The sequence below is a fragment of the Triturus cristatus genome, chromosome 7, assembly GCF_964204655.1.
Source record: "Triturus cristatus chromosome 7, aTriCri1.1, whole genome shotgun sequence".
Lineage (NCBI taxonomy): Eukaryota > Metazoa > Chordata > Amphibia > Caudata > Salamandridae > Triturus > Triturus cristatus.
Window position 1 is genome coordinate 1524231150 of NC_140590.1, and position 23359 is coordinate 1524254508.

Here is a 23359-nt window from a genome sequence, read left to right on the forward strand (position 1 = left end):
TTCATGCATGCTTTGGTTTTCGTGGGGAATGTTGCCTATATGGGCACTATGGCTAATGGAGCCTGTGCACTGCTGCTACACAGCCCTCGAGTTACTCCTCCTGCCTTAATTTTATTTACAGTCTAATTTTGCTAACATTGCACCTTTCTGTTTCCTTCAGCCGCACACTGTATTTCGGCCGCGCCCAGAAAACGGGTCCACAGTGAGCAAACACACCCCTGACGTGCCTCCTCGTTGCGCATGCGCTCTCGCGCTGCTCTGGTACGTGCCATTACGTGCTGTTGGCAGCGTGCTGACCCAGGGCTGTTGTTGTCACCTCAAATGCAATCCAGAAACAGGCAGATCTCCCTGCATCACAATCCGAGTAGGTTAAAGGTCAAGTACACAGCATAAGTCACTCTTGGAGTCCGTCAGCAAGACAAAAACACAACTGGAACTCAACGACCAATATTCTGATCAGTGATTACCCGCCGGGGCCTTATTTTTCGTAGATAGTTTCTGTTTACAGCTTTGAAGCCTTTTGTACTTAAGTCTACAGTAGTTTATTATGGGCCGTGTTCCAAGTGGCTGGACATCGATCTCTGACGTCAGAGGCGGGGCTACCCACTTACTGGCTTGAGGGAGGGGGGTTGGCGTACCCTCAGCGACTATTTAATAGGGGGCAGGAGCATCTTTAGCCAACAAGACTTGAAGAGCAAAGGAAGAGAAGACCCCCACAATCGAGGAAGACCCCGAAGATCTCTGAGAGGTTTCTACGAACTTAGAAAGAGAACGGAGCTGATTTTTACAAGAACTCGAATAAAAGTAAGTAAAACCATGAAGAAGAACGGTTACCTAATTTAGACCATGCTTTGAAATATATAATGCGTGCATGTTTCCTTTAATTGTCAATCTATTAGTCACCTTGGTCTTTGTATTTGTTCTGAGTATTTTCCACACGAATATGTGTATGGCGCTGAGCAGCATGCAATGGTCACTTTGACATATAATAATTCATTTATATTTTATGTTACCAGCAGAGCACTTTCGTCCTTCTTATTTTCTTTCTTTTCCTTTCTTTCTCGCATTTTGATGCACGTAGGATTGTTTATCATTTTAGGGCTTATTTTATACTTTTATCACAAGTCTACCCCCCTGGTGACATTTTTAACAATAGCTTATTTTTTATAGAGTCGTCAACGAGGGGGTGAAAGGGGGAGCTGTTCAGGGGGAGGGCTTCCGTGTCTTATACAAGAGCCCTTCTTACATCACATCTTATGTACGATAGTTATCGACCTCAGACAGATGAAAGAAAGAGTCGGTCCTGTTAGGAACAGGACATATCACAGCATTGGCTCTCAGCCAGCTTAGCTGTCTCACCATCAGCAGAAAAAAAGCTCCACAACGGGAAACTGTAGTCGTGCATTCTTTCCCAGCATCACCGATGCGTCAGTCCAAAGAGACGCCACGGGGACCATTTACAGGACAAATCGGTCTAGTTAGAAGCACCTGAAAGACAGAGCTCGCGGCCGTCTTTCTACCCGTGTGCACTTTAGCACCAAACATTTTCAGATGCTGCATTCAGAGGCCTGAATGGAATGTTTTGACAGTCGGATACATATGTACATAACTCAAAACTGGTCATCAGTGCACACGTCCGGCGAGGGGCGTTGAGACTACAGGCAATATTTGTGATCAGCAATTAAGAGTGCGCTAAGGGACAACACAGTCCGTGTGCTCTTGAGCACACACACCATTTCACGATCAATGGCGTAGTAAGGGTGCAGGGGCCTTATGCAAGTAATGAAATGCCACCCCCTCCCCCCCCCCCCCACACACACACCGTCCCCAACTCGGTTACTAGTAAATTACAACACTTACCAGGGTTCATGGGCTCTGAGGTCACTGAGTAACTGTGCCACTGCACATGCTGCACCATTGTTAGCCACTCCCCTATTCCAGATGGCCTTAAGTGCAACCGAGCCGTGCTGGAGCCTAAATGACACCGTCGTGTGTGGCAGCCCGGGATGAGAGAGCTTCCCGGGCAGGCACACAGCCGCACCCGAGCACTTCACAGGTCTTTAAAAGACCATTTGCATGTTAATGAGGCCTCGCTGGTGTTTCACCCCTTCTAAGAGCCCCGGCAGCTCCACTCTGCCTATTGCTTAAAGATTCAGCCTCACCGATATTTTTTCTTAGCCCTTCCTCCGACGATATTTGGCTTTAGTTGCGCCTCTGGTTCTCATGCAGGCACCTCATGGGTCTCATGCAAGGACTACACGGCGCTCATACATGGACACCACAACGATCACACATGGATGTAAAGAGCTCGCGCAGAGATGTGCGGCGCTCGTGCACGCACCACACGGAGCTCCTGCAGGGACCACCCGGGGCGTCTGCAGGAACGACACTTCGTTCATGCAGGGACCGAACGAGCTAATGGAGGCACTACACGGGGTCAGACAGGGACTACACAGAGCTCATGCAGGTCAGCACAGAGCTCATGCAGACAGGTCTGCACAGAGCTCGTGAATGAAGTGCTCGGCGATCATTCGGGGAAGACACAGAACTCCTCCATGTACTACACAGAGCTCAGGCTGGGATTACACAGAGCTCAGGCTGGGACTACACAGAGCTCAGGCTGTAATTACATAGAGCTCAGGCTGGGACTACACAGAGCTCATGCAGGCCCCTTCCTTTCCCCCTTCATGTTATAACTCTTTCCCATCGTCCCCCTTTAAACTATGCGGCCTTTCGCTTTGTTTCTCACTCTGCCCTTCTGTTAAATTAGGCTATAACCAGGAATAATACAACAGGAGAGGATCAAATTATGCGGCAAGGTTGACTACATTACACATAAAGGAAAGACACATTTTGCGACCCTGTGCAGTACATTTTGTGATGGTATTACTGCACACATACACATATATATAATATATAAGGTAAAAGCGCCAGTTTAACATCCAAAATGAGTAATAGGCCATTTAAGGACGACCAGTGAATCTTTGCATAGGGCCTTCCACTGCGTGGCAACATGGGTCGCCACGATGCTGTCAACTTTTGATCCGTATGAGCTAGAAACACAATATTTTGTTGTTGTCAAGATATGCAGATTATGGAGCAGATGGGTTATGTGGCAAATGCAGCAAATCCATAATTATGCAGAAAACTGACACTGTTTTTCTGTCTTTCTCCCCCCCCCCCCCCCCTTCCCCTTGTGCTTTTCCCGCTATTTGCTCTGGACTAAAGTCTAATTAGGAAAAATAATTCCTAGTCCCCTAGAATGAGTGCCATTGGGCCCCTCTCCTGCAACCACCGTCTCAAATTAAGCACTATTGCGTTCTCTCTCCTCTTGAAGCCAGCATTAAACTTTTACCAAGAAGTGTCGCTGGCCCTGACGGGCCAGTTTGTGAGTCTTTGAGATTGTAGATGCGCGGGTTTGGTGCTGTTGAAATGGAAAAGATACTTCACCATGCTTTAAATTCAACAACGGGCCCAAGGACACTGCGGGTAGTGTGTGCCACGCAAGTGTTGCTAGTGGTGGTGCCGAAACATACTGAGCTCAGCATCTTTGGTCACCATCCTCCTGGCAGGGTGTTGTCGGCATTTATAAAACAGGGCAGGTGTTGGTTGGTCCTTAGCGGAATCTAGTCGAGAAAACTCTTGTTGGGAGCCGAGGGGAAGGGTTATCTCCCGTCTTTCCTATTTCCCCTTATTTCCTAACCTAAGTAAATATTTGGTGCACTGCTGACGCACTTCGGTCTCTCCTAAGATGGCGCCCCTGCTGCAGACCGAGCTGAAGATCACCAGCAGGATGGTGCAGGGGGACCTGAACAGCCTGAGCCCAGACGTGAGGGCCTTTGTGGTGGGCAACGCCAAGGTGTGCCAGCCCGAGAGCATCCACATCTGTGACGGGTCCGAGGGGGAGAACGAGAGGCTCCTGGCGCTCATGGAGGAGAGCGGCATGGTCAAGAGGCTGACCAAGTATGAGAACTGGTGAGTGAAGGGCGCCCTCTGCCGGGGGAGGGTGGGCTCTGTGAACACTTGTTTAGACCACATCCCGCTCTTAAGTCTTCTCTTTTAGTAGTTTTACCGCCTAGTGCCACATATGCAGCAGCATAGGTGTAACATGTATTTACATACAGACCGACTATCTCCTTCCCTCACTGATAAACCCACTCATTCACACATACCTTTGACATCTGCGGGGAATCTGCCAATTTACTGTTAGTAGCTGATTTATTACGCAGTAGTGAATACTATGGAAATCCCTGTACAAAGTGCCCTGGGGACTTACGCGAATGTTACTCATCACCCTGAAATGATCATGCCCGATGCCTTTAGCCCTAGCATTTTTAAAGACCCATATTTCGCGGGCATGTACATCATTTTCACGTAACCACTCTGAAATATAGGGGGAAACCAGTGTGGAGCAGGAGTGAAAGCGGTGGTTAGGGGCAGTGCTTAATTTGTAACAGAATAGCTGCTGTGGCCCATGGTTTTGTCCAGACCCCTGCGCCGGTGCCCTCGGAGGTGGGGGCGCCGAGAACCAAATATACACAGTCCTGATTCCACTTCATGACCCTTTTATCGACCACCCGACCCTACTCAATGTTTGTTAATGAAAGATACCTGCTGGTCCTCAAAAGTGAGTGCCGGTGGGCCCCAACTGCAGCCTCGAGCTCATGTTAAGCACTGGTGGGGCATATGAAGCTTTTACAAATATATCACATTACTTTATGCAAATCAGTCAACATACAGTGGATCACATTCCCTGCACGTGTGCTGGCGCTATGATACACACACGGTCACAATTCTCCATGGCTCTCTCCATCGTAGCTTCTCTCGTGGTGTTTGTCTAAGAGTCCGTCCTCTCTTTCCACAGCTGGCTGGCTCTCACCGACCCCAGGGATGTGGCCCGGATCGAGAGCCGGACGGTCATCGTTACTCAAGAGCAGAGGGACACCGTGCCCCTCTCCAAGACCGGAACCAGCCAGCTCGGGCGCTGGATGTCCGAGGAGGACTTCGATAAGGCGTTTAAGGCCCGGTTTCCCGGATGCATGAAAGGTGAGGGTTAAAAGACTGCATCATTCAGGGAGATATGCTAACAGTGACGGTCAACAGAATCACTTTTTTACATCTCAAAATTGCTTAGGAAATTTTTCATTTGAGAAGTTCTTTGCGAGTAAATTGTTTATGACATGTTTTACATATTTTTCCTTCATTCTAAACCCGTTTTGTTCCACAGGTCGCACCATGTACGTCATCCCTTTCAGCATGGGTCCCATTGGGTCGCCCCTGTCCAAGATTGGGATTGAGTTGACGGATTCGCCGTACGTCGTGGCCAGCATGCGGATCATGACCCGGATGGGCACCGACGTCTTGAGAGCCCTGGGCGATGGCGAGTTTGTGAAATGCCTCCATTCGGTCGGCTGCCCCCTACCACTGAAAAGTATGTTAGTGACGTGGTCTTGTGGTCATTCCCTTACACCCATCCCTAGACTGACATGCGGCCAGCGAGCCCAGGCGTGTTAGTAAGGCATCTTCTTGTGTGTCCACAGAACCCATGGTGAACAACTGGCCCTGTAACCCGGATATGACCCTCATCGCACACGTTCCTGAACGCAGAGAGATCGTGTCCTTCGGCAGCGGCTACGGAGGGAACTCCTTGTTGGGGAAAAAGTGCTTTGCGCTGAGGATCGCCAGCAGGATTGCCAAGGAGGAGGGATGGCTGGCTGAACACATGCTGGTAAGAGACGGCTAAGGGAATATTCTGTAGACTCAAAACACCAACAACATCTAAGGGTCTGATTTAGAGTTTGGGGGACGGTACTCCATTACAAAGATGACGGATATACTATTCACCTTATTACAAGTGCACTACATCCTAATGCACATGTAATAAGGCAGATGGGAACACCCATCAATCTTATTACAAAGTGCATTCACCAACATCTAAGCAAGACCCTAAATCATCGGCTACTCTCTTTCATCTCCATAAGAAGTTATCAAACAAAACTGGATATAATGCCAAATGCCACCACATAAAATGTAAAACACAAATACGAGTGTAAGCAAGCGGGTAACTAAACTAATATCTAATAATACCGAAGGAAAGACTAATTTGAGACGGGCAAGAGTGCCGCAAACAATGTTGCGATCTCTTCATACTTAAAGCTTTACAAGGAAAAGCGGGAGAAGGTAAATATGTTCACACTGGAGGAAAGAGGACATCAGAACCATTAGATGAAGCTGATGAAATACTTATAGGGTGTAAAATCAGTAAAAGTGGTAAACATTTCTCCATGATAAAGTACTAATAAACATTGATATTGGACCAGGAGGGGACTGAAGGATGGGTGGATTTAAAATCTGAGCATACTTTGGGAAGGAAACAGTAGTACCTGCTTGGATCATACCGTCTTAAAAAGAAGATGCATGAAACACTGTAAATGTATCTAAAATGACCTCGACACAATGAAATACAACAATGCTGCCTATGTAGGGGTAACAGTGGAGACCATGTGCAGAGTAGTTTGCTTACTCGTTGCAGTTGAACATCCAACTTTGTGTTCTGGGTGAGATGAACGTATATTAAAATTGCACAATGACTGATTACACCAGCTGACCTTTGTTTGGTGGTGCACGGAGTCTCTGCTAGACATGCTCCACCGCCTCAGATGTGTTTATGAGGCTTTGTTCTGTGGTTAGTTCAGAAGTGCCTGATGTATTGCAGAGATGCTCTGGTGCATGTTCAGTGTCCCTTGTTGCATTGTGGAGATCACCTTAATGCATGCGTGGTTGTTCTAGACATGGGTGGATTTGCCCACAGTAAGTCTTACTAAACATTGGACCTGGGACCAGGTCTACACCTTAAGGGTTCTAGGAAAGTGTTTAACTCATTTAAGCTGTGTAGAGTGAAGTGCAAATTTAGTAGCATATTCTCTTCTTATGGTCTTGCGTGTAACTGATGGTGGCGTCTCTTGTAATGCTAAAGACACAGTATGCCACTACTACCCACACAGGCAGAAGTAGTCTAGATAGAGAAGGCTAAAGAGACTGACAAGGGAGTGGAGGGCATCAAATCTGGAAAGCAGGGACAGTTGGTGTTGGTAAAATTTAAGTAGAGGTTCTTAGGGATGAAAATTCAACACAATTGAAGTAGAATTAAACAGATTTAAGACAGGTGGATGAGGCACCAGGTTGTGGAAATGTGGATTTTCCTGATCAGTTATGTCCCCTATCTTGGACCCCAACGGTTCTATATGCATGTTACAAATACATGTATGTTCCCTCCAGTTCCAGTTTCTAAGAACGCAAATATATGTGTGTCTACCGTCGACATGTTCTCTGTCAGATCCGCCATCAATGGGCTGGATATTCGATTCCTAAGTATGAAAGGCCACCGACTTTATATGGCTAAGTTACTCCATTTTTACAGTTCAGGCAAGTAGGCCCGATTCTGTCCTCAAAGCCTTTCCCTGCTCTCTGTCTCTGACAGCTTCAGCTTGAGCTCGCATCTGTATCCATGAACTTTGTCCTACTCCCTGTGCAGCTAACGGTGCCTGCCTCGGCCAGTTTTCGCCTGCCTGCCAAGAAGCTGTATTTCACCTTCGAATTATCTATCTTGCTCTTCAGCCGATGCATTCCTGTCTAGTGATTTAGGTAAACATTTCCTTTAGCTCACAAGCAAAGGACTCAGCCTTTCCGTCCTCCTGCAAGTGATTCATAGCCCTGCTGCCATGGAAAGTTTTCTGCCCCTCGCATCTCATATAGACACTTAGGCGTTTGTGCACGCACACAGTCAGTATAGACTAGATTCTGTCCGAGAGTCCTTCCTTGTGGATAACATAGTTCTTTAAACATAGGATGTTAGATATGATTTGGGATTAGGTTGACTTGACCCCCCAGACTTCTCGTCTCCACATGTAGAGCTAAATGTCAAGTCCCTTCACCCCCTAGTTGCACGTCACTCACACGTCATGCTGCTGCGCGCGCATCTATGCCAAGTATTATCTTATAGATCCACCTATGTCTGATAATCCTAACCAATCATGTTTCTTTTATTCCTTATTACGCCTAGTTTCGATTACGTACCTGTTATGTCACTTTTCTTATCAAATGTTACGCCTTCTACATTCGTTTCATTGTAATGTACTTATTATAAAAATGCATGTCTGTCAATAAAGTATTGTACTTCACTTCCTGAACCCTCGTGGTGACGGAACCTGAAGGCCGCGACTCGAGTCGGCCATTTTGAGTGGAATAAAGCCCATTTAGAAAACCTCTTATACCACGGATTCTGCCTCTTGTTATTTTGAGCTATTTTACTTTATTTTAAGATTCCGTATGAAATTCAGTCCGGTAAAGAAGATTTTATTTACCACATAATGGCGCCCGAACAGGGACACTTTCTCATCTCACGCGCCGGCGGTGCGTTGCAGGCCCGGTCTCCTGCCACAGCTGGACGGACCATAAACGCGTACCAGCAGGATTTCCTGTAAGCTCCCTCCGGTCAAGCGGGGGCGACTGAGGCTGCGATCAACCCAGACGAGGCGGTGAGAAGTGCGAAGTATCCCGACCAGAGCCTAGCTGAGAGAGCAAGATCCGAGGTATACAGAGGCCCACCAGATATTTCGAAATCCCGATGTCCAGAGGGTCCGCTGTCCGCAGTCATCGAGTCCTGTCCATTCTCTGAGGCCTTCCGTTTCAAGGAGCTACTCGGTGAGTACCATCGCCGGGGAGGCGTGTTGACGCGCACATAGGTTGTGCCGGTCAAGACGGATTTGGGTACACAAATCCGGTCTGCACTGTTTAGCAGTGTATATGTACTGTTTAGCAGTATATCAAGTATTCCGAAGTATGCAGTTATTGTCAAGAATTCAGCGTGGTGATTAGTTAGGCAGACTGTCATCATTGTCGGTCATTGTTAAATGTTTAATGTTTAATGTTTTCAGAAATGTCTTGCATATTGTGGTATGAATGATTGTTCATTGTACACTGTTCATTATTGGGGTTTTTTCGTATTAAGTAAGTTCAAGAGTAAGTATCAGATCAGTTGTCAATATGCCGCTCTTCTCGAAGTTAAGACAGATTACTACCAGAAAAGGGGTGCTTGAAGAAGCAGTTCCTATTCCTCCTAGGGACACTCCAGGGCATTTTATGTACCATAAGCATGGCTTAGATGCCATATTATTTCTTGATCTATGGGTAGATTATACCAAGGGATTGCCGGAAAGTCAAAGGTGGCCCGTAGCGGGAACCTGGGATGCAGAATGCATCATGAAAGTGGAGGAAGAGTTATGGAAAAGAAAGGTCAGACAATCACAGAAAGACGCTGTTGAGTTATGGCGTAAAGAATCTCATAGACGAACAGAAAAAGCACGTAGACAAGAAGAGAGGAGTAAAGAAAGTTCAAATAAAGTTCAAGAAAATCTATTAATTAAGGAAGGTATCCGAGTGAAATCAGAACAAGTAAATAGACAAAGAAATGCTCTTATGAATGGTATGTATCCCCTTCTAGCCGAAGGACTACCTAAGGCTGCTCCAGAGATGCCAAAAGACTTGCCACCCCCATTATTTCCAATTAAGGTACATCCAAAAGGGCATCCCAGAACCGCAGAAGATGTTTTTCTTTCCTCATATCTAGACGACGCAGCTCCCGAGTATGCTAACGCCGCACCACATAGACCGTCTGGTGTAGGGGTTCAACGTCAGGATCAGGTATCTGTCCCCGTGCAACAGCAAGTCCCGACACAAGCTTCGGCAAGCACATCTGTTTCCGCATCTGTCTCCGCAGTCGACTCTACAGAGGTATCGACACCCATAGTTGCTGTGTCACGTTCAACGAACCCATTCACACCCGACGCCCCAGATGGGGCCACGGGAGGTGCTAGCATTACCTTTACACCACCTAGAATAAATAAACTTGTCTTTCAAGAGTCAGCACATTCACGTACACCTAAATTCGTAAGTGAACGTACGCTTAAGGAACTCCTTGTAAATTGTAGATATGACCCGGTGGTTGGTAAAGAGGACGAAATGGTCCTGGCATCATTACGTATCAGGCGAGCCGCAGAGTATTTAGCAAGGTTACCAGGAATGACTACGCATCTAGATAACATATATCATTTTGTTCAAACAGGACGAGATCCAGGATGTATTAACAGAGCTATGGAATTCCAGAAAGTAGAAATACAGGGGGAACTGTTACGTTTCCTCATAAACTGTGTGATCAGAAATCAAGACCGCCCGGGGGTAGACCCGAATGCAATGCTTATTCTTACAAGATGGAGTCAGAATATATCAGAAGGGAGACACGATAAGCAAAATTGTATAATAGCCATGTGCCGAAAAATCCGTAAAGAAATAGAGCGTATTCATGAAGAAAGATTGGGAACAGACGAGTTTGAGCAAGATGAAGTGTCCGAATCAGGGAATTCCGCAAGACAGTCAGAGACCATAGCCTATGTAGGCAGAGGAGGATCCTGTGATAATGCTAGATGTTTTTCTGATCCCATACACTCAGTATGCCCAAATAATAGCAGAACGTATCCGACGCCTATAATAAATCTGAAGTCTCCTGAACATTCGTTTCAAGCCGCAGATAAAATACTACGAGAACGAAGGGGTTACCACCTCCTCGATTCCATGGATGAGCAAGAATTAGCCAGATCAGCCGTTCACTGGATTGACAGTCCTGAAAAATACGGTGATGAGACCGTAGCACACACGTTTTTTAATCTCAGTACAGATGAACAACGTTTAGCTGGAATCTATATGATTCAGCAACTCCTCATATTATATAAGAGCCAACATGCTGACCCTGGTCCTTTACCTGATATATTAACGGAACTACTCACGAACAGATGGAGAGGTTCTAGTAACAAGCTAATTAAAGAGATATTAGTGTCACGTAAGCAGTATGTCCTTTTTGTAAGTCCGGATTCTCTCTCGCTGCCCCGCAGAGAAAGAGCGCCGTACTATATGGATAGACAAAATCCCCTACGAGAAGTGCACCCAATAAAAGGCGAAGACAATGAGTTTCACCGTGTATTTGTTTACACACCCATATCAAAAATGGAATTATTAGAAATGAAAAAAGTAGTACCTAGTCATGACAAAGACCCAGCGGGTTTCCACCGAGAAATTAAAGACATGTTACTGATGGGAGAGTACACCTTTCCTGATATTATGACGATATTAAAGGTGCTTTTGCCTGCTGGCATTTATGAAAAACTGAAAGAAAAAGAGTGGGAAGTGGGTGACCAAAAGATAGACTGGACAGCATTAGCAGAGGAAGAAAGGGGCCGAACTGCAGGTTCAGGGCTCGGGGATAAAGTTAAACTGTTACCAGGTTTACTAGTACAGGTACTGCCACGTTTATTAACTACAAAAAAGGAAGATTGGGGTGCAATCACAGCCTGCAAACAAAAGCAAGATGAAGACACAAGCGATTATTATGCTCGATTTGAAAAATGTTTTGGTATAAATAGTGGTATAAAAGCAAGTAGTGACTCATATCCACATTTATTTGTGACAAAATTAGTGGAAAATGCATTGCCTCCAGTAAAGAATAGAATATTGAAATTCGAGAGTACCTGGCAAAGTAACACTCCGTCGCAAATGCTACAAATGTTACAGTATCATCACAATAGAATTAGGGATGAACAAGAACACGAGCATAGACGCATGAAGGATACAAAAATGAAAATGCTAGTTTCTCAGACAGTACCAGCAGATGGTCACAAAAAGGGTGTGACACATTCTGGTGATTCTACAGTTCCTGTAAAGGGAACCTGCAATTACTGTAAACAACTGGGCCATTATGTACACGATTGTCCAGTCCTGAAACGTAATATAGCTACAGGTATTGCAAAGGAGAGACCACGATTAGTTAGACAAGATCAGAATGAACAAGGAGCTATGCAGCATGGACAGTCCATGCCAGTTCAACAACAGTCCATGCCAGCCTCACAGCAACCCATACAGTTTGTGCCAGCTGCACCACCGTTGCCTGCTACTGCCACACAAACCACAACACGACAAATGTATCAGACTGCACAGTATGAATACCCTGAGTATCAGCGTTACGCATGAACCAGCCTAGAGAGGGAAGTTGACTTACCGCTTATCGAGATTCCTGTAGATCAAGAAGGACCTTATGTACATAGTGAATTATTAGGTCAAGATAGAAAATTCTTACTCGATACAGGGGCAAGTCGAACAACCATAAAACGTAGTGAAGTTCCAGGGGCACCCCTCTCAGGCTCTCAAAATGTTTCCCTTGGTTTTTCAGGAAAACCTATTGTTAATGAAGTATCACAGCCTCTACCACTTACGATAGGACCTTTGACACGAACTACAGATTTATTGCTTACTAAATCATGCCCAGAAAATCTGTTAGGAATTAAAACTCTGAAAGCACTAGGAGCCATAATATGTTGTTCTCCGGAAGGAGTAAGGTTGTTTTTACGTGATTTTAAAGGTCACTATGTGTCTAGAGACATGGATCCCCGACTACAGACTTTACCAGTACATCTATGGGCACAAGGCCCTACGGATGTTGGCTGCATGAACATTACACCCTATCGAGTCACACTGAAAGCAGGAGTGGTACTACCACGAATGCGACAATACAAGTTACCGCATGATGCTGTAGTGGCTTTGCTGAAAATCATTGATGAGCTGATTGCCCAGGGAGTAGTTGTAGAAACAGACTCCAATGTATGTAATTCACCGATAATTCCGATTCTTAAACGAACTGATCCTACTGCCCCACCAGTGTACCGATTGGTTATTGATTTGCGTGAACTAAACAAGTGCATTGTACCACAATTCCCTGTGGTCCCTGATATATCATCATTGTTGACAGCAATTGATTCCGAAGCAACATTCTTTACTGTAATCGATCTCAAGAATGCCTTTTTCAGCGTCCCAATAGATCCGGAAAGCCAATACTTGTTCGGATTCAGTTTAAATGGGCGCAGCTTTAAATTCTCACGCGCTCCCCAAGGATTCACAGAAAGCCCCAGCATCTACAGCCAAGCACTGAAACGAGAACTTGACAGTATCCACATGCCAGTCAATACTGCACTGCTTCAATATGTCGATGATCTGCTGATCACAGCGAGAAGCGAGCCAGAATGTGAAAAAGCTTCTCTGACAGTTTTACATTTCCTAGCCGACAAGGGGCACAAGGTGTCTCCTTCTAAGCTGCAATTCTGTGTCCAGCGAGTTATTTATCTTGGTCACTCGCTGTCCAAGGAGGGAAGGCAGCTTACACCAGATCGCATCCAGTTAATTGCTAACATGTCAATACCCCAGACACAAAAGGAGGTGCGGGCTTTCATAGGCCTCACTTCATATTGTAGGCAGTGGATCCCTCAGTACGCATTTCTAGCAAAACCACTCATTCAGTTAACCACACAGGAGGCAGCCACATCGACTGTTCTCCCTTGGACTCAGGAACATACACAAGCTTTTGAAAGCCTAAAGGAAGCTTTATGTCAAGCACCTGTTTTAGCAACACCATGTTATAGCAAACATTTTACACTCTTTGTTACAGAACGCGAAGGTACTGCCTTGTCAGTACTCACTCAGGATCAAGCAGGATCACGCAAGCCATGTGCTTATTTTTCCAGTACATTAGATCCCGTAGCTCAGGCTTTGCCTGCATGCCTGAAATCAGTGGCAGCGACAGCTTTAGCAATCAGACAAAGCGATGCCATAGTATTAGGACACCCATTGACAGTACAAGTACCACATGCAGTAGAGGTTCTTGTGAACCGAACACAAACACAACACTTGACCATAGCAAGACTTACCGGTTATGAACTGACATTGTTTCAACCACACATAGAGATCCGACGGTGTAATACATTGAATCCTGCTACACTATTACCTGTAATTGGAACAGACCCACTAGCTCATGATTGTGTTGAAATCATTGAAATAAAGACGAAACCTAGACAAGACTTGACAGACGTTCCATTGTTAGATCCAGACCTGACGTTGTATGTAGACGGATCGTGCATGAGAACAAATACAGGAGATTTAGTGACCGCGTATGCAGTCACAACAGACACTGAAGTTATTGAGACAAATTGTATAGATACTTTGTCAGCCCAAGCAGCAGAACTTATTGCTCTAACACAAGCCTGTATTCAAGCCACAAATAAGAAAGTTAATGTATACACTGACTCACGTTATGCATTCGGAGTTGTACACGACTTCGGCGTGCTATGGCGAGAGAGAGGTTATTTAACCTCCCATGGTGCCCACATTCAGCACGGACCCCTCATTCATGCTTTGTTAGACGCAATACATCTACCCACTGCTATATCGATTATGAAATGTAAAGCACACACGAAGGTTACTGATACCATTTCTCAAGGCAATGATTTAGCTGACAGAACAGCTAAACAGACTGCTCAGAATCGCACATTAGATATGACAAAGCCAATAGTTCAGACACCAACACAGTGTATGACAATTAAGGATCCCGCATTTGACGTAATTGACATACAGACACATGCCACAGCAGAAGAAATAAAGAAGTGGACTGAACTAGGAGGGATCCAGACAGATCAAGGATGGATGACGAAGGAGAAATCTGTATGGTTTCTCCCTGATTCCATGGTTCAAGCCATTATAGCTACAGTTCACAGTCCAGCACATTTAGGAGAGAAGGCTATGCTAGACAGCATTCAGCACATTTGGTTCAACAAACATTTACGAGCAGCAGCTAAACAAAAAGTTCGTACCTGTATGATATGTTGTCAGTTTAATCCAGGAAAGAGTGTTCCCGTAGAGCAGGGTGGATTTCAGCCTCCTGACCATCCTTTTGAAGTCCTCCAGATGGATTATATTCAGATGGAACGTTGTCGAGGATTCAAATATGTTCTCGTAGTTGTCTGCGCTCTCTCCCGTTGGACAGAGGCGTATCCCGTATCAGATTACACTGCCCCGACTACTGCCAAGCAGCTAGTTCGAGAATTCTTCCCACGGTACGGTTTACCACGTGTTGTATATTCAGATAACGGCCAGCCTTTCTCATCCGAATTAATGAAACATGTCTCGCTTTTGTTGGGATATCAGTGGAAATTCCACTGTGTCCGACACCCCGAGGCAGCAGGTCTCGTGGAACGACATAATCAACTTTTAAAAATCAGACTGTCTAAAATATGTCAGGAAAAAGGTGTGGACTGGATAGTAGCTTTACCAGTTGCGCTATTTTACATGAGGATGGTAGCACACTCTCGAACAGGGCTATCACCTTATGAGGTGATCTTTGGTAGACCACCGAATATGTGGGGGACGCCTATACCCCGTAAAATAACTGATGTTGACTGTAATATGCTGACAGATTACCTGGCTTCCTTGATGTCTGCACTACAATCTTGTCGTTCACAGGTAGTCGCAGCTTTTCCCGACAACACCGAGGTGAAACCTCATGATGTAATTCCCGGCGATTATGTTCTCGTCAGGAATTTTGATCGGAAAACCCAACTGGAGCCAAGGTGGAGGCTTCCTGAGTTGGTCCTGCTGACAACCAGAACAGCTGTGAAGATCGAAGGGAGAAAAGGCTGGGTGCATTCCAGCCATATAAAGAAATTTCATGGACTTCCTCCTGACACAAACAGTACTCCTCGTGTGTCTTCCCCCATTGACTCAAAGCTACCTTTGGCTGAAGCCAGTAGCACCGAACTCTATAAGCAGAAACTCAGGTCCAGATCCAAACTGTCGGACGATTTGATTGTTTAAGTCCTCTCCAAGGTGAAGCGGTTGAATCTGTCCCGACATGTATCCCTTAGGTCTGAATGATGTAGAGTCCAGAATCATGATAAAACGACATGCTTATTGTAAATTACTGCGTAGCCACTGTATTGTGACTTTATTAATTTTGTTTTCCTTGAGTTTTTTAATAGTTACTGCAAGCATATTGTTGCATATGTATTATCCTGTTTCTAAACGTGCTTTCAATATAACTGATGAACATTCTTTTAGTGAATTACCCCCACATGAGTTGTCCTATAGACTTGCGCTGCGCAACAACACCTTCATTAGTATGTTACATCATTCCCATCAGACTAGTAATGCCACCAATTGTTGGGTGTGTGGCCGACTCCCTCCCTATCAGAATAACAAAGGAGTTCTGCCTTTCTTTCCACATCCGTTCACACACAATGGCTCCTGTGGAGCATGGTTTAGTTTATTAAATTCCATAGACCCAGACACAGCAGTTTATCAACAACATTGGATATGGGGAAATCTGAATCTAGTTTTATTCAAAGTCTGTCACCCTAATAAGGAGGGTCACCCCAGTAGAACAGGAACTGATTTAGAAAATGAAGTGTATAAATTAGGTAATTTTACGCCTAATCTTATGATTTTGAATGTCAAAACCGAAGTTGAACTAATTCTGCCCACTATGTCAGTATTTCCAGTTAAGGGTGAATTATGTGTAAGAAAAGTTGGTTCCATACACATGGGCCATAGCCAATGCGTTACTACAGTAGAATATAGTGATCAAGGTAAATCTTCATTTAGAGCTTCTCGCCATTCTTACTTTATATGTGGTCAGACTGCATATATGCGTCTGCCTCTAGATTGGGATGGTACCTGTTACATAGCATTCCTTTTGCCACCTGTTTTTCTAGCTCCCCCTGATTATTATCGAAATGTTCATTTAGTACACAATAGAGAGCGAAGAGATCTCCCAGTTGTCGATTATACTGAGACGGCATGGGACAAGTATGTAGATTTCAATAAAGGTATCTTTCCCTATATAGGTACAATATCAAATAGTAAGCTGATACGCAGACTAACCAAGACTCTTGAAGCTGTAGTAAACGAGACTATAGCCGCCCTAGGCAATCTGACAGAAGAACAATCAGTGATGAGAATTATTGTTCTCCAGAATCGTCTTGTCCTTGACGTCATCCTGGCCGATAGGGGCGGAGCTTGCAGGGTCATCGGATCCAGCTGCTGCATATTTATACCAGAAAATTCGCCATCTGTATATAAAGCTATAACACGCCTTCATAAGATTGTGAGCCAGATACACGAGAATCCAGGCACTTGGACGTGGTCCGGGTGGTTTTGGAGTGTGATATCAGCCTGGGGATGGAGAGTTCTATCCTTCCTAGGTATTGGCCTTCTTATGCTTTTCAGTTGTTGTTTATGCCTGCAATGTGGACCAGCGATTTGTGGTCTGTGTGCCACATCATGCATTCCATATCACAGTTCTCGTTCAAAACACCGGAAGAAGAAGGAAAAAGAAATGATGCTCCATGAGCAAATCGATGGAATGATGAAGATTGATATCTCTTAAAGGGCAAGTAGGGGACAAGGAGGGAATGTGGAAATGTGGATTTTCCTGATCAGTTATGTCCCCTATCTTGGACCCCAACGGTTCTATATGCATGTTACAAATACATGTATGTTCCCTCCAGTTCCAGTTTCTAAGAACGCAAATATATGTGTGTCTACCGTCGACATGTTCTCTGTCAGATCCGCCATCAATGGGCTGGATATTCGATTCCTAAGTATGAAAGGCCACCGACTTTATATGGCTAAGTTACTCCATTTTTACAGTTCAGGCAAGTAGGCCCGATTCTGTCCTCAAAGCCTTTCCCTGCTCTCTGTCTCTGACAGCTTCAGCTTGAGCTCGCATCTGTATCCATGAACTTTGTCCTACTCCCTGTGCAGCTAACGGTGCCTGCCTCGGCCAGTTTTCGCCTGCCTGCCAAGAAGCTGTATTTCACCTTCGAATTATCTATCTTGCTCTTCAGCCGATGCATTCCTGTCTAGTGATTTAGGTAAACATTTCCTTTAGCTCACAAGCAAAGGACTCAGCCTTTCCGTCCTCCTGCAAGTGATTCATAGCCCTGCTGCCATGGAAAGTTTTCTGCCCCTCGCATCTCATATAGACACTTAGGCGTTTGTGCACGCACACAGTCAGTATAGACTAGATTCTGTCCGAGAGTCCTTCCTTGTGGATAACATAGTTCTTTAAACATAGGATGTTAGATATGATTTGGGATTAGGTTGACTTGACCCCCCAGACTTCTCGTCTCCACATGTAGAGCTAAATGTCAAGTCCCTTCACCCCCTAGTTGCACGTCACTCACACGTCATGCTGCTGCGCGCGCATCTATGCCAAGTATTATCTTATAGATCCACCTATGTCTGATAATCCTAACCAATCATGTTTCTTTTATTCCTTATTACGCCTAGTTTCGATTACGTACCTGTTATGTCACTTTTCTTATCAAATGTTACGCCTTCTACATTCGTTTCATTGTAATGTACTTATTATAAAAATGCATGTCTGTCAATAAAGTATTGTACTTCACTTCCTGAACCCTCGTGGTGACGGAACCTGAAGGCCGCGACTCGAGTCGGCCATTTTGAGTGGAATAAAGCCCATTTAGAAAACCTCTTATACCACGGATTCTGCCTCTTGTTATTTTGAGCTATTTTACTTTATTTTAAGATTCCGTATGAAATTCAGTCCGGTAAAGAAGATTTTATTTACCACAAGGTAAGCAGGGGCCATAGCGGCGTTTCTTGTATAATATTATGCAAATTAATCTAGACCACATACCTCAGTGGTCAGACTCATCTAAAACTATCTCTTGGATAAGAAGTAAGAAATAAAGCAAATATATTGCACCACAAATGTAGCTGTATCGTAGGCATGCAGAAAACATTGGTTTGTTCAATTAACAGAATTTTTGATTAAAGCAGTCTGCCCCATTGTGCACATTGAGTGATACTACATCAGAGTTGAGTAGTAAGCAACCAACTCTTTTTTCCCTCAGATATTGGGCATCACAAACCCAGATGGCGAGAAGAAGTATTTTGCAGCCGCCTTCCCTAGTGCATGTGGGAAAACCAACTTGGCCATGATGAACCCAACTTTGCCCGGCTGGAAAATTGAGTGTGTGGGAGATGATATTGCCTGGATGAAGTTTGATGAACAAGGTAACCCGCTTATTGTAGGGCTGCAAATGACCCTTCTGATGTTTGAATTAGGGCGTGCTACACTCTGCCCAAGTCTTCTGTTCCTTTCTAATCAACAGCTTTGCTTTGTTGCAGGTAACCTCAGGGCTATTAATCCTGAGAATGGATTTTTTGGTGTTGCTCCTGGAACGTCAGAAAAGACCAACCCGAATGCCATGAAGACCATCGAGAGGAACACAATCTTCACCAATGTTGGGGAGACCAGTGATGGAGGCATCTACTGGGAGGGCATGGAGAAGACTGTGGAATCTGGAGTGACACTGACCTCATGGAAGAACAAGGAATGGAGTCATGACTGTGGTAAGGAGGAGAATGCTCTCTCTATATATATATATAAAACGTAACACGTTCCCACTCTATTGTGTGAACTTGGTGTCTGATGCTCAGGCGTCTTCTCATATTTTCTTTCACTCTAGATGAGCCATGTGCCCATCCCAATTCTCGTTTCTGCACTCCCGCCAGCCAGTGCCCCATCATTGATCCGGCATGGGAATCCCCTGAGGGCGTGCCCATCGAGGGCATCATTTTTGGAGGACGGAGACCCAAAGGTGACAATTCTAAAAAACTTTGAATAGAAGATATACTGCACACCTTCAGTTCAATAGCTGTTTATTTAATCACTGTTTAATCATATAATTAAAAAAGAGACTGTTTTGGGGCATGTTGTATAAAATAACTTTTGGTAGATTGCACTTAATTTGCATGGATACTAAATAAACAATAATAATGCTAGTAAAAGTTTCTGTTAAATATTTGTACTCAGCAAAAATGGAGAAACATTATTTGCTTCCCTAAAATAATCTCAATTTAAGGAGTAGTATCTGAAAGCAATAATTTTAGTACAAGTGCAAATAATATAATCCATTGGTTATTGGAGAATTGTAATGAATGGGGTTCAGTCCTATTTTGTGTGATTGATCTTCCACTATGGTCACTCTTTGGTAACTGTTCTACGCATGTTTCTCTGTTTTCTGACCCTGCTCTAATCGTGTTTTCTGTAAAGGGAGATTTGCGCATTTACTACTCTTTCTGTCAGTACCTTCTTCACATTACTCTTGTGACAACTCGCCTCTAATGCCTTTGCGTTGTAATACTGCATCTCCACTGAGATATGCTAATCTCTTCTACAGTGTTCATACCCTGTGGTATTTAAGTGTCTGTGTTTTATTTACCCTCTCATTTTCCCATCTTACCTACACACAGTTAGATCCTCACATTTTTACATTAGATTTTTGAGGGTAACTTTTTCCCTACCTAGGTCTCATTCTTTCAAACTCAAACAGTGATTTTTCACATCATTTATGAAACCCTTGTTCAAGGATCAGAGATATTTGATCCATCCGAACGGTAGCAAAACTCGCTCAGTGGACCAATGCTTCCATTGTAGAAATCTGTGTTTATCCTGAAGGTCCCAGGTTCAAACCTTCCCGGGTTCACTCAATCTTTCATTCTTCTGTGGTCACTTAAATGAGTTACTTTAAGTTTGTGACTAATTGCCGCCTGTTATCAGCAACCTGAAAGGAGACAAATGGTAGAGATCCCTAAATTATCACTGGTATTCTTATTATGAATAACAACACCTCTGCCTAAAATCCTAATCAAATCATCTCCCATTATCAAGAGACCTGAAGACCACTGTGGTTTGCATGATGTGAAGACCACATCTCTCTCTATCTCTCTTACATCTAGTGCTTTAAATGGACAGCGTACCTGTACGTCTTTAATTTGAATGCTGCAATACATTTAATGAGAAAGTACCAGCAATTCTCAGTAACAAATATGTTCTCTGAATACAGACTGCCCGCACCTCTATATTTCCACTTAAAGCATCTCTTACATCCATAAACTGTATCCCATTACCAAAGATTTTTTGAAGCCCTGTTGGCTCCAGATAGGGCCCGACTAAACAATCTTTTATTAAAAGACAAGTACTTATATAGACATAGCATTGAGCTGTTGAAGTCTTTAAGTTCTATGTACAAAATGCACATGATAGAGATATTGCAGGACTCCTGTCTGAACACACCTTCCTCTGATTTGCAGGTGTTCCTCTGGTCTATGAAGCACTGAACTGGCAGCATGGAGTGTTTGTGGGGGCGGCCATGAGATCTGAGTCAACAGCAGCCGCAGAGCACAAAGGTGAGTCAAACGTCATTGTGTGCCCTATAAAATGCACTACTGTGACACCTGTGCACCAGAAACTACCCCGACATTCAAATGGTCGACTGACGTGAAAATGTCTTCCTGCCTCTTCTCAGCCTGAAAATAATAATTTTCTCCTCCCTATAAAAGCTCCTCTTTAAGACTGATAGCCTGACATGTTACAGACTCTCCCTCAGGCCTCTTATACTCACAGTCACACTGACAATGACCTCAATGTCTTCGTTTCCCCATATGCAAGCTTACCTCTGATATACTTCCTTGTAAAACCCACCTCTCTGAATGTAAACAAATGTGGGACCATTATGTATATCTAAAATAATATAAAATAAGATTGACGTGTTCCTATTACCCTGTATTTTCAGGTAAAATCATCATGCACGATCCATTTGCCATGAGACCTTTCTTTGGTTATAACTTTGGCCGCTACCTCGCCCACTGGCTGAGCATGGAGCACTTCCCTGCTGCCAAACTGCCCAAAATCTTCCATGTCAACTGGTTCCGCAAAGACACACAAGGTAATTTCCTCTGGCCCGGCTATGGTGAGAACTCCCGTGTTCTGGAGTGGATGTTCCGAAGGATCAACGGGGAGGGGTGCGCGGAGCGCACAGCCATCGGTTATGTGCCTACTACCACAGACTTCAACTTAAAAGGTCTCAAAGATGTCAATATGGCAGAGCTTTTCCACTTGTCCAGGGATTTCTGGGAAGATGAGGTGGAAGACATCAAGAAATACTTTGAAGAACAAGTCAACGCTGACCTCCCATATGAAATAGAGCGTGAGCTTCTCGAGCTGGAGAACAGAATTAAACAGATGTGAGATCAGGGATTCAGGAACCATTATGTGAACAGAATTCACCCACACTTCTGAGAATTTACTCACTGAGAACCAGATAAAGGCCCAGGAGTAATTGCTCCTAGATTGGGATGTAAAGAGTATGGACATACGTATGGCCAGCTCAGGGAATCCACAGAGGCACAGTAGAGCTGGCCACTTTACTACTGTCTCTTGTATGCTTGGAATTATTGTTTACGTTTATCTGTACATTATGGATATGTTAAAAGTTGGTATGTATTTGAAGCCAGTGGGTGCTTTGAAGATTTCTTGTGATTTTACTGACCTCAGTTAAATCCATCAAGGCTGAGCTTCAACTCAGGGATTTCCGAACCTTATATTTGTGAATGTAAGAGAGGGAAACATAAACTGTGCAAATGCACCTTGGCGTTTCCACCTTGTTGTAGAAATTTGGAATCTCATTAGTAATCCTGGATTTCAAAACCATTTAATAATGACGTAAATTCTGCATGTGGTATCAAGTTATCCTCTTTGTTGTAAATAATTAAGCAATGACAGATGAGAGAAAGAGAAGCGAATGCTATATAGTTGAAACCTGTACAGGGTATATACTGTCCGTATTTATTTGATAAAATGTATGTGTCTATGTATTTCAAAACAATTTGTTACCAGTTCGATACATTTTAAAACAATTGTTTGTTGTACATTTATTGCATCTTATTTTTCTAAGCCGTATTTTCTGTAATTTCAATTGTTTTTCATCATTGTTCTACTATTTATTAAATCATTTTTTTTACAAACCTTTGAAAGTGGTCCTGATTTACATGAAGATGAGGCAACAGGAGATACTTAAACTATGAAAAACTATTAATTTCTCACGATCTGATTGTGCAGTTTTTCCTATTTTAGACGGTGATGTGTAACATCTCCCACTGCCTTAGGTGCTTCCTGACTAATTACTTCCAAATGCTTGATTGCTACAGACTTGTATGTTTTTATAGAGGAACGTGATCACACAGAAACTTACTATTTTGGGATGGATGAAAAACGCTTTTATTTGATATAACTCAACAATATCTTCGTAAGTATGCATGAGCAGCACAAGTGGTAAATGGAGAAACCTATTACTTGTTAACATCTCATTTCAGTGCCCTCCATGTGGCCTCATAATAATCCACATGACAACTTAATCTGAGTTTGGTAGGGTTTAATCATACATTTAGAAACAAATCAATTGAGACCAATTTCAATATAATCATATCCAAAACAGAGAGACCAAGATAAGACCAAATATCCTGAAGAGATTTACTTTATATAATGCTAAGCAGACGTCTAACTATGACGATGATACAGACGATCAGGAAAAATAATTGAGTATTAAATTTCATCAGATGA

At 44.0% G+C, this 23359-nt stretch overlaps 1 protein-coding gene across 1 annotated transcript; it reads left to right on the forward strand.

Annotated features, from left to right (window-relative positions):
• The first annotated feature begins 673 nt into the window (after positions 1-673).
• LOC146812295 (phosphoenolpyruvate carboxykinase, cytosolic [GTP]-like) lies at positions 674-22762 on the forward strand. Its single transcript, XM_085619288.1, has 10 exons — positions 674-804; positions 3752-3975; positions 4865-5046; positions 5228-5431; positions 5541-5728; positions 18807-18969; positions 19084-19308; positions 19425-19556; positions 21052-21147; positions 21534-22762. The coding sequence occupies exons 2-10, from the start codon at positions 3752-3754 to the stop codon at positions 21986-21988; spliced, it is 1869 nt and encodes a 622-aa protein (XP_085475414.1). The 5' UTR covers positions 674-804; the 3' UTR covers positions 21989-22762.
• Positions 22763-23359: the final 597 nt, after the last annotated feature.